The sequence below is a fragment of the Mustela erminea genome, chromosome 17 (genome assembly GCF_009829155.1).
Source record: "Mustela erminea isolate mMusErm1 chromosome 17, mMusErm1.Pri, whole genome shotgun sequence".
In the NCBI taxonomy this organism is placed as follows: Eukaryota; Metazoa; Chordata; class Mammalia; order Carnivora; family Mustelidae; genus Mustela; species Mustela erminea.
The window spans coordinates 68,262,546-68,274,708 of NC_045630.1; the positions used below are offsets into that span (position 1 = coordinate 68,262,546).

At 57.1% G+C, this 12,163-nt stretch overlaps 1 protein-coding gene across 2 annotated transcripts; it reads left to right on the forward strand.

Annotated features, from left to right (window-relative positions):
* Nucleotides 1–678: 678 nt before the first annotated feature.
* On the forward strand, nt 679–11,406 carry ETV3 (ETS variant transcription factor 3). 2 transcript variants are annotated; one of them, XM_032318108.1, is made up of 5 exons: nt 679–765; nt 2,645–2,700; nt 3,301–3,538; nt 4,767–4,882; nt 9,899–11,406. In XM_032318108.1, the coding sequence occupies exons 2-5, from the start codon at nt 2,655–2,657 to the stop codon at nt 11,026–11,028; spliced, it is 1,530 nt and encodes a 509-aa protein (XP_032173999.1). In that variant the 5' UTR covers nt 679–765; nt 2,645–2,654; the 3' UTR covers nt 11,029–11,406. The 2 variants fall into 2 exon arrangements, with proteins under 2 accessions (XP_032173999.1, XP_032174000.1); XM_032318109.1 differs by lacking the exon at nt 9,899–11,406 and adding an exon at nt 5,237–7,719.
* Nucleotides 11,407–12,163: the final 757 nt, after the last annotated feature.

The following is a 12,163-nucleotide window of genomic DNA, read 5'->3' on the forward strand; positions in this document are numbered from 1 at the left end:
GGCCCTCGGGAGGAAAAGGTGTAGGAGAGTTTGCTCTTCGTCCCCACCCGCCGGTCCTGCTGGGCTCCGTCCCGTTCTCCGCGTCTGCCCCTCTCGGCGCTCGCGCCCCTCTGTTGACCCTGCCGACCCCTCCTCCCCTTCCCGCCCCTGGTGGGCCCCGAGCCGGGGAGGAAGGCCGGGCAGCTGCTGGCGGCCCTCCCGACGGACGAGCCTCGGGCCCGGCCCAGACCGCTCTGCACTAGGCACTCGCGACCGCTCGCGCGGTAACGGGGCACAAGGAAAGGAAAGGGAGACGTTTCCAGCCACTCGGGGAGAGGCGGCCAGCGCCTGCCCCGGACACCCGGCCCGGAACCCGGCGCACGGCGGCTCGGCGGGCACAGCGCTCCGACCCGCGCGGGGTGGGCGGCAGGACGGCCCCGGCCACGCTCCCGCCCCCGCCCCCGCCCCCGCCCGGTCGCGCGTCCCCAGGCCCCGCCGCCCGTCCGCCGGGCCCGCACCGCCCCCCCGCGAGCGTGCGTGACGTGCGCCGCGGCGTGACGCAGCGCGGCGCCCGACGGGAGGAGCGCAGGGGCGGGGCGGCGGAAGTCGGCCAAGGCGGCGAGGAGATGGACGAGGACTGGGCCCCGCCTCAGCCCGGCCCCGCCCCTGGTCGTGGGCGGAAGTGACGACAGCGGCCGTGGAGGTCACTTCCTGCTAGGGTGGATGAGGAGGAGCCGGAGACGCCGCGGAGGAGACCGGAGCGAAGACGGGCCGCGCCGGGGAGAGGTGAGTCCCGGCCTCGTCGCCAGGCCGGCGCTGGGCCTCGCGGGCTGCGTCCCCGGGGCCGGGCCGCCGACCGGCCTGGCCGGGCCGCCGGCAGCGCGGGGGCGACCAGGCCCCTGTGTGTGAGGGGCGGCCGGGACCCGGGGCGCGTTCGTGCGGTGGCTTCGCGGGGCCCCGGGGCGAGGCCGGCCCGGCCGGAGGCAGGACGGAGGGAGGCTCCGGGGACGGGACTCCGGGCAGCACGCCGCCGCGGGGCAGCCGCAGCGCCGGCCTCGGCCCGCCTTAGCCGCCCGGGAGCGGCCGCGAGCTGGGGAAGGGCGAGGGCCCCGGGGGGTTGCAGGCTCGCGACGAGCGACCTCGCGGTGCATTTGTGGGCGGCGTGGACGGGCGACCGGGGAGCCGGCGTGCGGGAGGAGGCTTCGTGGCCGAGTCCTTGCCGCGGCGGGGTCGGACCCCCGAGTCGTGCGCTTGGAGGGCGCTCCCGCGGCAGGACGGAGGCCCTGCTTTCCGACCGAGCCGTCCGGGACCCGGAGTCCGGGCGGCCTCCCGGGGGAGGGAGCGGCGTTTGCCTCCCCGGTTGTCGCGGAGATGGGGGCAGCGGCGGAGGAAGCTGCGGCCTCGGCGCCCGGGGGTTGTGTCTCGGGTGTGTGACTGCGCCTGTGTCTTTGCGTCTGTCTTCTCCTTGCTCGGGGTGTTTGTGTCGTCCTCGTAGTTTCACAGACAGACTCGCGGGTTCTCTTCGTGGGGGGGGGCTCCAAGGATCCGGAGGAATCCGAGCTTAGATGAAATTTCCAAGATCAGGAATTCGCCCCCACCCCGCCCCGAGGCCACCGAGGCTCCTACATTCCGGCCTGGAGCGCTCTTGCTAATGTGGGTGCTGGGGCCCTGTCATCCACCCTGGGGAACCGAGAGCTGCCCTCTCCGCCGCCTCTCCCTCGGGCAGCTTCTCCCCTCCCTGCGTTCTGTGGAAGGACCGACTGGTAGATCGCTGCTGCTGCGGCTGGGAGCGGGGCACGGCGGCGGAGCTGCAGACCGGCCGGGCTGGAGCTGCAAACCGGGCCGGGCTGGAGCTGCAGACTGGGCTGGGCTGGAGCTGCAAACCGGGCCGGGCTGGAGCTGCAGACCGGGCTGGGCTGGAGCTGCAAACCGGGCCCGCTGCGTGCAGGCCACAGTGGGGCTCCCGGCGCCTTGGGAACAGAAGGTTCTCAGAAGTGCTCGCCTCCCTTCCTTCCCGTCAGAGGGAGAAAGTGTAAACCTGTTTCTCTAAGTGATAAGAGTAGCTGTGCGAGTGGCGTGTTTACTTCCTGGGTCCCACCGTGTTTCTCAGGGAGGAGGGGGTCGGTGTCCCACTGGGAGGGCTCTTCCTTCTCCCGTCTCCCGTAATTCAGCAAAATAAATCGGAGTCAGATGTTTTCTGGAGTTGCAGTCAGGCGGACTTGGGTTTTTTTACTCTTTTTTAAAACTGGTACATCTGGGTGAACTCAGGCGTGTGTGTCTTGGCATCTGGGCCCGTCTAGTAATAGAAGAGAAACTGTTGGCTTGTTTTGGCCGCCTTTCTGGACCCGTTTCGCGGGCGCCTTCCTTCCTTACATCTGAAGGGCTGGTCGGGAGGAGGAAGGCGAATACTGAGCACAGTGTTTGCACTCTGTGGCTTACCGTCAGGGGAGAGATAATGACGGCCTTTGACGCTGATGACCGGAGGACCAACATTTGGTGACTTGGGGATCAGCAGTTTGGAGGTGACATATTTGAAAGGAAAAGGATCACATAAGGAAGGGAGGACACGGAAAGGAAGTTTGGGGAAAGGCTCTGCCAGAAAAGCTTGGGAGGAGAATAAAGAAATAGAACCTTAAGTAATGATGTGGCTTGTGTCTCTCGGCAGGAGGGCGAAGATGAAAGCAGGCTGTAGCATCGTGGAGAAGCCAGAAGGAGGTGGAGGTGAGCACAAGCTAATCATCCCTCAGGTTCCTGGAATGTCCCTCGGGGCTTCCTTTTCTCCCTGCTCGGGCCCTGTTCACAGATGTCAGACCGGGGCTGGACAGCCTCTTGCCTGGGTGGCTGCTGCTAGCCCAGCTCTAGGCTTGTTTCTTAGGATGTGTGGTAACGTGTCTGGCCACCACCTTTGTCCCAAGCCTTAGCATCTCCTCCGTGTGACAGACACGGTTCCACTCTCAGGGACAAGGGGATTTCAGCTCTGTTTCCCTAAAACGTTAGCTCATCTTTCCTGTTTGTTTCTTTTGGAACGTTCCTGCCCTCAGGAAAGTAGGTGTGAGATTTAGTAATGCAGGAGAGAGCAAGAGGCTGGCGCACTGGGTGCTGGTGTCCCGCGCTAGCAGAGCGCAGGATCGCCACAGGAAGGGTGACGTCTCCGTGCTTTCCTCTCCCCTGTTGTGGTCAGCCGCGGCTGACCGAAGGGGTGTCTGTGGCACGTTTGCACAGCGCTCTAGAGATTCTGAGCATTGGAGTATGAGGTCGGGGATACAGATATGTGTGAGCCTAACTCCTGACTCCCCGCACCTTCCCCTTTTCACTTTAAAGGGTATCAGTTTCCTGACTGGGCCTACAAGACCGAGTCGTCCCCGGGCTCCCGGCAGATCCAGCTGTGGCACTTCATCCTGGAGCTGCTGCAGAAGGAGGAGTTCCGCCATGTCATCGCCTGGCAGCAGGGAGAGTACGGGGAGTTCGTCATCAAGGACCCTGACGAGGTGGCCCGCCTCTGGGGCCGCAGGAAGTGCAAGCCCCAGATGAACTACGACAAGCTGAGCCGGGCCCTCAGGTGAGGGACAGGATTCCCAAACCGGTGCTGTTAACAGATGGGAGGGAGACTGAGAAGCTGGGTGAATGTTGGATGAAAAGGGTGTCAGGCAGTAAGAGACGCACTATCTCCGTGAATCATGTGTGGCTTTGAAGTGGGAGTCGAGGAGCTGCTGAATCCGAGTGGCACAGGCACCGGAGGAGAAGAGGCATATCTTTGGTTCTCTGTAGGAGGGAATTCCAGCGTGGTTGGCACTGGGTCCTGACAGACAGCCGATTCTGCTCTGCAGTGGGCGAGCGTGTGTGGTGAAACACGGATTGGAGCTCATTTGTAATCCAGAAGATTAGTTGAGGCTTCCCTGTGGGAAGTCTGTTAGAATTTCTCTTCTTTCGGCTCTCCTGGAAGAAACTGGGAAAAGCGAAGCAAGCAGAGCGCACGGGAGAGGGCTCCCTGAACGGTCCTGACCTCGCTGTTCGAGACCCACGTCTGTGAGCTCGGTTGTCCATCCACAGGTTGCTCTGACATGTCTAAAGATTGGCCACTTGAGCTTCTCTCAGGTTCTTAATTTTGGCCTTGCCAGTTTTTACATTTCATAACCTCTTCGCCCTCAAGGGGCCAGAAGGCCGTGCATAAGCGGTGCTACCGAGGAGATGCCAGGCCAGAGGCTGCAGGGCTGCCCAAGTCCCCTGCCTTTCTTCATTCTTAGTGACTTGAATGTCAGAGCTGGGCAGCCGCTGTGCTGGGGCCTCTCTCGCATCTTTGTGAAAGTGAAGCCGGCCAGGCTGCCTGCTGTCTTCCCCGTCAGGGTGCGTGGTTGTCAGACCTGCCGCCACAAAACGGTCATGCGTTTCTTCATTTGCACTTTGTGCTCAGCCTCCAGACTGGCCAGATCAGGTCTCCCAAGAGACTTGTCTGCCCCCACCTGGGCCGGGCAGTGACATACAGGGGAACAGGAAGGAAATGGACTATGGAATTGAAACTGTAGTGTGACAGAGGGAAAAGGTGGTTGGGACTAGGAGAGCTGTTCAGGATCTTTAAGTGAGATTGCCTTTGTAAAGCTCCACCCAGGGACTTAGAGCTTCGTTTGAAAATTGAGTAAGTCTCCCAGCCCTGATCCGAAGGCCAGGCTCTGTGAGAACAATAGTGATGTCTCCGTGTCATGCCTAGAGCGGGAACTGTTCATCAGTGGCTACCTGTGTGTGTCAGAAATTGTCAGAAGATCCAGTGACACCTTTTCCTATTTTTACAGATACTATTACAACAAGAGGATCCTTCATAAAACAAAAGGGAAAAGGTTTACATATAAATTTAACTTCAACAAGCTGGTGATGCCCAACTACCCATTCATCAACATTCGGTCGAGTGGTAAGAAGCAAACTCTTTCTGTTTGATATCCCGAGTTGATAAAAAAGTTTAAAAGCCCACGTCTAAGACCTGGCACGTTAAAGGATTTTTAGAAAGACTGGAGTCGCGTGGATTGGCCCCACGGTCTTCCCCATGGTCTTGCCCTGGTTTCTTTGTTTGTCCTGTGCGGGGAGTGACAGGCTCTGCTGGATCGCAAGAGATTTGTTGTTTATTTAGTTCTCTTTCGAGCATATGATCTGTGTCTCCCAGATACTCGTCCTCTGTTGTCTTTAGGAATTACGTTCCATAGGTTCATGTTTGTCCTTCAGTCTAGAACTCAGAGTGTTAACGCCCTGCCCCGTGGCTCTTTCGTAGACGAGAACCGGTTTCTACAAGCACTTCCGATTTTCTATGAAACTACCAAGCTCTCCCTTATCAAGTGAATATCATCAAAACCACAGCATCCTTAATCACAGAAGGGGAGGTCTGTGTTTGCAGTGAGAAGCAGTGTCTTTGATCTGCACCAGCACCTCAGAGAGTAAGATCTGGGGTTACTTGACCTTCTTTACTCTCAAGTGCAGCAAGGCTTCCCGTCCGGGCTGCCTGCGCGTAGCTCTCCATCACAGCTCCTCACGGGGCTTCAGGGCAGCCTCTGTCCAGTCTCTCTGTAGGGGCTTGGTTGGTTTCATTTCAGAGTCAAGACCTCTCCCTCCCTAGGAAAGTAGATGGTGTTTAACTAGTTTCTGACCCGTCCGTCTGTACTCCGTGGCCATGTGTGTTAAAGCCAAGAAAGCTGATTGTGCTGCAGTAGTCTGACTTCTCAGAGAAGAGTCGGAAGAAACTTGAAAAATCGGAGCAGGGTGTGGCTGAGACTATACTGCTGAGATCCACTGCAGATAGGTCACTAACTACACACAACAAGTTAGGGCAGTTCGGGCTTGATGCTGCTATCGGTACAGTTCCATCTCCTCTCTCCTGTAGCCACGCCCTCCTGTCCCTGGGGCATGTGTTCAAAAAAAAAGTGGTATTGGAATGCATCTCTCTAATTACAACCTGTTTTCTTTCCTGGTGCCTGAGAAAGAAGTGTTAGGAAATCAGACCTATTGTAGCCACGGGAATCCGTTCGCTCTGGTTTTCGCTCTTGCCCCCTTCCTGTGTACCTAGAGGAATCGGGACTCTACGTGGATATACCGGCAATTCTGAGATCGTGTTGGTGTTCCATACCATTCACCCCTACTCCCCACCGGAAGGGGCTTCATTGGTTTTGTTATGTCTTTGACCCATTTTTGTCTATTGAAAATCCGGAAGTCCACCTCTTGGGCAGCCTGGAACAGGGTACACCCATCAGCCCTTGGGAGTAATGTGCCTGTCCAGGGTGAGAAAATCTGGATCCTCACTCTGGGAAGACTCTGGTCTTCTAGCCTAATGGCAATGGCCTACCATAGCCTCATCTCCCTGAAAGTGATGGGACCAACATTGATCCTTAACAAAGCTTGATTCCTAGTGGAATGAAGTCACAGGGAAGGGAGAGCGTGTGCATCTCGTTTAGGTATGTACTTGGTTGTTTACATCCTGGGTATAGATAACGCCAAAGAGCGGGAGTCATTAGCTGTAAAGAAATTTACCCAGAAGGGCCATATGTTCCGGATTCAACTTTTACGGTGACAGGAAAGGTGACGTTTGCTGAGTGTTTGTTTCACGGACGTACTTTTGGTTGGTGTTTTTGTGAGTGACCACCTTTAACTCTCCCGGCCGGCTGTAAAGCGTGTATCTCAATATTCACATTTTCAAATGAGAAGATTATGGAGGACGGCGAAGTCCAAGACGGACACGGGCAGGTTTAGCACAGTTACCTGCTGAATGGCTTCTCGGGAAACCGTTCCTGAGAGACTGAGCTAGAAATCCAGCTTGTGCTGAACAGTCCTGCGTTCCTCCCCGCCCACCCCCCACTAGGACGCCCGTCCTAAAAACAAAAAGAAAAGATTATGGAGGAGGTCTTTCTCTCGAGGAACTTCAGAGTTAGCAGGAGAGATAAGATAGGTGAGGTTGAGCATAGTTGAGAGTAGCCCTGAGGAATGTGGCGAGCTCTCGAGGCAGCTGAGCTGTGTGGACTCCGAGGTCACAGAGGTCCTGTCTGGGTGGCGCTGGTACCTGCCCAAATGACCCAGAGGTCTGGAGTAAGAAGCAAAGTGAGCCCTCTCCCTCCCTCTCCACATCGACTTCCTCAGCTCTGACAGTGCAGGGTAGAATGCCTGATACTCGGATGGTGCGGGGAGTGCTTCTGCGCACAGTAGGTCGTCATTACTCCTGAAAGCTATAAAATACATTATTCTGTACTTTTGGACATTTATTGTCCTTCATAAGAAACTGTGGGAACGTCCAGAGGAAACGAGGAAAGTGCTCAGCTGGCGGGGCCGGGCCGGTTCAGGAGCTCTCACCCCGTGCCTCCCTACCCCCACCCTGGTGGGTCATATTTCTTTCTCTTGGAAAACTTTAAACCCATAGAAAAATGGGGAAAAACAGAACTGTGAACACCCATGTGTCCTCTCTAGATTCACTAATGATTGACACTGTTGCCACATATGTTTTTCCTCTTAACACGTACTTTTTAAGTTATTTTGAGGTTAAGTTACAGACATCGTGACATTTGTCCCCTGTGTACTTCGCGTATCCCCTAGGTACAGAACATTCTCCTTCATGACCCCAGTAACGTTAACACACCTGGGAAATTTAACACGACTCCACGATTCTTGTTTCCTCTATGGTGCATATTCCAACAGTATGTGCTTTTTACAGTTTTTGCTTTTAAAGTGTGATTATTGTGTAATAAAAAATTACTTGTCTTAACAAATACCTGACACGCAGTTTGCCGTGTGCCAATACTGTTACCCTTTAAGTTTTCATAACATGAGGATTCGTCCTGTCGCTGTCCCTTTTATAGATAAGGAAACGGAGGCACAGAAAGGTAAGTAAGTGTTCCAGCGTCACACAGCGAGGAAACGGTGGAGCCAGGGTCTGAACCTAGGCAAGGGTCTTGTTATTTCCATTTTGCCAAAAGGAGCCAAAAGCCATTTGGTCACGTGCCACGGAACAGAAGGTGCAGGAGCTGCGATTCTCACCCGGATGTTTCCGCTCGGCCGCTCCCATTTCCCAGTGGCTCCTTGAAGATCGTCTGCTTCCAGAGCAGTGTTACGCAGGGCTGTGGACGCAGGAAGCTTGTTTTGTCAAACAAAGCCTTGGACCTGTTGTCTCCGCATACCCCAGGAGACAGTGGGGCGGCTGCACTGGGTCCGAGGCGAGGGTCCCAAGCGCCCCCACCAGCATCGCTCCTTGGTCACACCTTCCCTAAGTTTGTGCCGTGTGTTCTCTGCTCTTCTTGCAAATGTACAGTGTGCCTTCCGCTGCTTAAAGAAGGGAGGACCCTCCCGTTTAAAAAGAAACAAAAGTAGATCGTTCGGAGACAGGCCCTTCGCTCCGCCCTCCCGCCCCCACGCCTTATACTCCTGTAGTCCTTCGGCACACGTGGAAGGTGGTTTTTTGCTTTTCAGTAGATGAGCTCTTGACATACATCCAGACCCAAATGAATCAGACAGTAGCTAGAATTGTAGCTGCTCTAGTGGGCCGGCAGGAGACTCTGGGCCTGGCACCTTCTTGATTCCAGTCACATTACACGCAAGGTCAGGCATCAGCATTTCCCGATTGAAGGATCGGGTCATTGGCTTTAGGGGACAAAGAGCAGTTTCTGTGGAACTTCAGTTTGGGAAGTGCCGCTCCGCGATGTCCATGACAGCCAAACCCAGGGTCCTGGCCGAGGAAGGCCCGTTACTCGGAAACGGAAGGAGGCAGCTGATGGGGGCACTTCCCAGTCACGCCAGGCTTCACGCCCTGTTTTGTTTCTTCTTCTAGGTCACCATACCCCCACTGGGGTTTCCTTACTTTTCCTTCTCCCTTGTCTCTGACCCAGAGTGTAAAAAGTCCTCGTGGCATCACTTACCAAAGCCTCCGGTGCCTCCCAGGAACCCGAAGGCTCTCGGAGGCCTCTGGTGGCACACCTTTTTTAGGCCCTGTTCAGAGAAGGACCTTTTGGGGGAGTGGAGAACCTGTGGGCCTCTGAATTTGACGTGTTTAGCCTGGAGTCGGTTTCTGCTTTGAGGCGAGTTTCAGTTTTAGCAGGCCGACCCGGGAGAGGGACTGGGGGTGGGGGGCGGTCCCGTGCCGTCCCCCAGCCTGCTCGGGGCCTGAGCACAGTGCGAGCAGGGTGGGAATGGAGACCGCTGCGTAGACTGCGTTAGAGAGAGACAGATTCAGAGGCCGGGAAATACTTGAATCTCTGTGATGATTTTATATCAGAAATGGTAAAAAGTCTTCCGTGAGCACTCATCCTCATGAACATACGGCCTTTCCTTTCCTAATCTGCTTCCGTTCTTAAAGCTGGTCTTGCCCGATTCCATCTGTGTGAGGGCCAGTCTTTGGGCTTCTAATGCATCGCTTTCCGCGCATCATTTCCAGTGTTTGTGTTTAGTTTGCTTCTTGCTTGATAGATAAAACCAAAACTATGAAAATAAAAGGAGACTGTTTAGCGAGGTGAGAATTGCCGCAGGGGACCTACACGTAGTACTTCGAGTTGGAGGAGAGAAGGCTCATGTGCCCACCCGTCTGTTCCTTCAGCTGACGTGTACCGAGCCCCAACGAGGTGTTAACCACGAGCTGCTTTACGTCTCGTTGTGAACAGTAGGAGGTCCCCACCTTCATAGAATCGATGTTCTCGAGTCCCGATGAACAATAAGTGTTTGTCTCAGGCAGTAAAGGGTGAAGACAGAGTTGGCAAGGGCTAGGGAGAGGTGGCAGCCGGCTCAAGTAGTGGAAGCTGAGCTGTGCTCCTGGGAAGACGGGGAGCAGAGGGAGTCAGCACGGCTGGAGTGTTGGCTTCCTGTCGGAACAAGGTGGAAACATCTTGGGCTCACGTAGCATGAGTGACCGTGCTGACGATGCATGGCCAGTCCTCTAAAGCGGCCTTTGTCTTCTCCACCATCACAGGTGTGGTTCCCCAGAGTGCGCCACCAGTGCCAACCGCCTCCTCCCGGTTCCATTTCCCACCTCTGGACCCCCATTCTCCACCGAGTGACGTGCAGCCGGGCCGGTTCTCCGCGAGCTCCCTCGCTACTTCTGGCCAGGAGTCGAGCAATGGCGCGGATAGAAAGGGGGAGCTTCCGGAGCTGGAGGACGGCTCAGCCGCCGACTGGCGCCGGGGCGTGGATCTCCTGTCCTCCCGGAGCTCCGTCGCAGGAGGGCTCGGCCATCAGAAACGCAAGCCTGACATCATGCTGCCTCTGTTCAGCAGGCCCGGGGTGTACCCTGACCCGCACAGTCCCTTCGCGGTCTCTCCGCTGCCAGGCCGCGGAGGTGTTCTGAACGTCCCCATCTCGCCGGCCCTCTCCCTGACTCCCACCATCTTCTCCTACAGCCCGTCGCCAGGCCTCAGCCCCTTCACCGGCAGCAGCTGCTTCTCCTTCAACCCCGAGGAAATGAAACACTACCTTCACTCTCAGGCCTGCTCTGTGTTCAACTACCATCTGAGTCCCCGGACCTTTCCCCGCTACCCAGGACTCATGGTCCCACCGCTGCAGTGCCAGATGCATCCCGAGGAGTCGGCCCAGTTCTCCATCAAGCTGCAGCCGCCTCCCGCCGGGCGGAAGAACCGGGAGAGGGCGGAGAGCAGTGAGCAGTCTGGCCCGGCCACCGCGCCCGCCGCGGCTCCTGTCCCCCCAAGAATTAAGGTGGAGCCGGCCTCCGACAAGGATCCCGAGAGTCTCCGGCCGTCGGGGCGAGAGGAGGAGCGCTCCCGCGAGGAGGGCGCCGTGCTGAGCAGGACCACGGAGGAGGAGAAGGGCACCGTCTTTGCCCGCCCGGCCGCGCCGGTGTGGCCGCCCGGCGCCGTGAGCAGCCCGAGTGAAGAAGCCCTAGCGGTGACTGACGACAGCGAGGACAGGCCCGGCAGAGAGCCCGGCGCGCCGGAGAGGAAGGAAGACGCCCTCATGCCCCCCAAGCTCCGGCTGAAGCGGCGCTGGAATGGCGCCCCCGAAGCCCGAGAGCCGAGCAAGAGCAGCAGGGTCCTCTGGAGCGGGCCCGGGCCCCGGGGCCTGGCCACGGCCGCCGCCGACGCCTAGGACTGGAAGCGGCTCGGGAGCGGTGTCTCCCGTCATCGGAGGCATCCGTGTATTTATGTAGCGAGAGGTCAGGGTCGGGGGGAGGGAGGGAGGGAGTTAGACTGGTTTGATCCTTCTAGGGGCATAGACTTGTATTTTTATGTCTGGGGGATGGGATGGGTGTCTTCTGTTGTAAATTAGGGGGACATGAGCACCCTCTTCCCTGGGGAGTAGCACCCGGGAAGGCTGGTGAACTGAAAGGAGGAAGCACCTTTGCTTCCTGGGGAGGAAGCTTCTTACGCTCTCCGGCAGACTCCCAGGGGGCCGAGGTGCCCTTGGTCCCGCTGCAGTTCAGGTTCCAGACCTTTCTTTTCTATTGTATTTATCTCTGAAAAGCCATTAATGAATTTCTTTTGCTCGGAGAGAGAGGGAGAGGGGAGTATGGCGTGGTGGGGAGGCTGAGCAGCGAGAGACCATTATACCAATGTGTTGCCTGAAGTGTTTCTGTGTAGTTCCTTTGGGGGAGGAGGAAGGTAATCCCAGTCTTGCTGGGACGGGGCATGTTCAGATGTTGCTTTTTTTTTTCTCTCTTCCTTTGTTGTTGTTTGGCTTTTTTTTCCTTTCCTTCTCAAAAAACCAGCTGCAGGAAGCAGGAGCCACGGCGCCAGTCCCGGGGGCTGGGAGGGCCGAGGCGCGGGGCGGCGGCGTGGGGGCGGGCAGCTGGGCTGTGGGCCCCTCGCACGCGCCCCTCCTTCACCTGCTAAAAGCCATGAGGACTCGTAAGCTCTCGTTCAGGGACGAAAGAAGAGGGCGTGAGGAAGCAACCTGATGCCTTTAAAAACAGAACACAAAAATGATCTTCATTTTTCCTTTTCCATTGTGGGTTCGGGGAGCCAGACCGCAGCGACTGCGTGAGTCCACCGAGCAGCCCGACCCTGGAGATGTCTGCGCTGCGTCTGGGTCTCTGACCGTGTCCTAAGTGAAGCCTTAACAATGAACACGCTTTCGTCACATGCTACGGGTCTGTCAGCATAAACCTGTAAAAGGGACGGACAACTCTTCAGACAACCCAGGGATGTTGCAACATGGTGACATGTGGACTTGGGGTTCGGTGGTCCCTCCTTGACTTCATGGGGCCGGGGAGCAGAACGGTAGG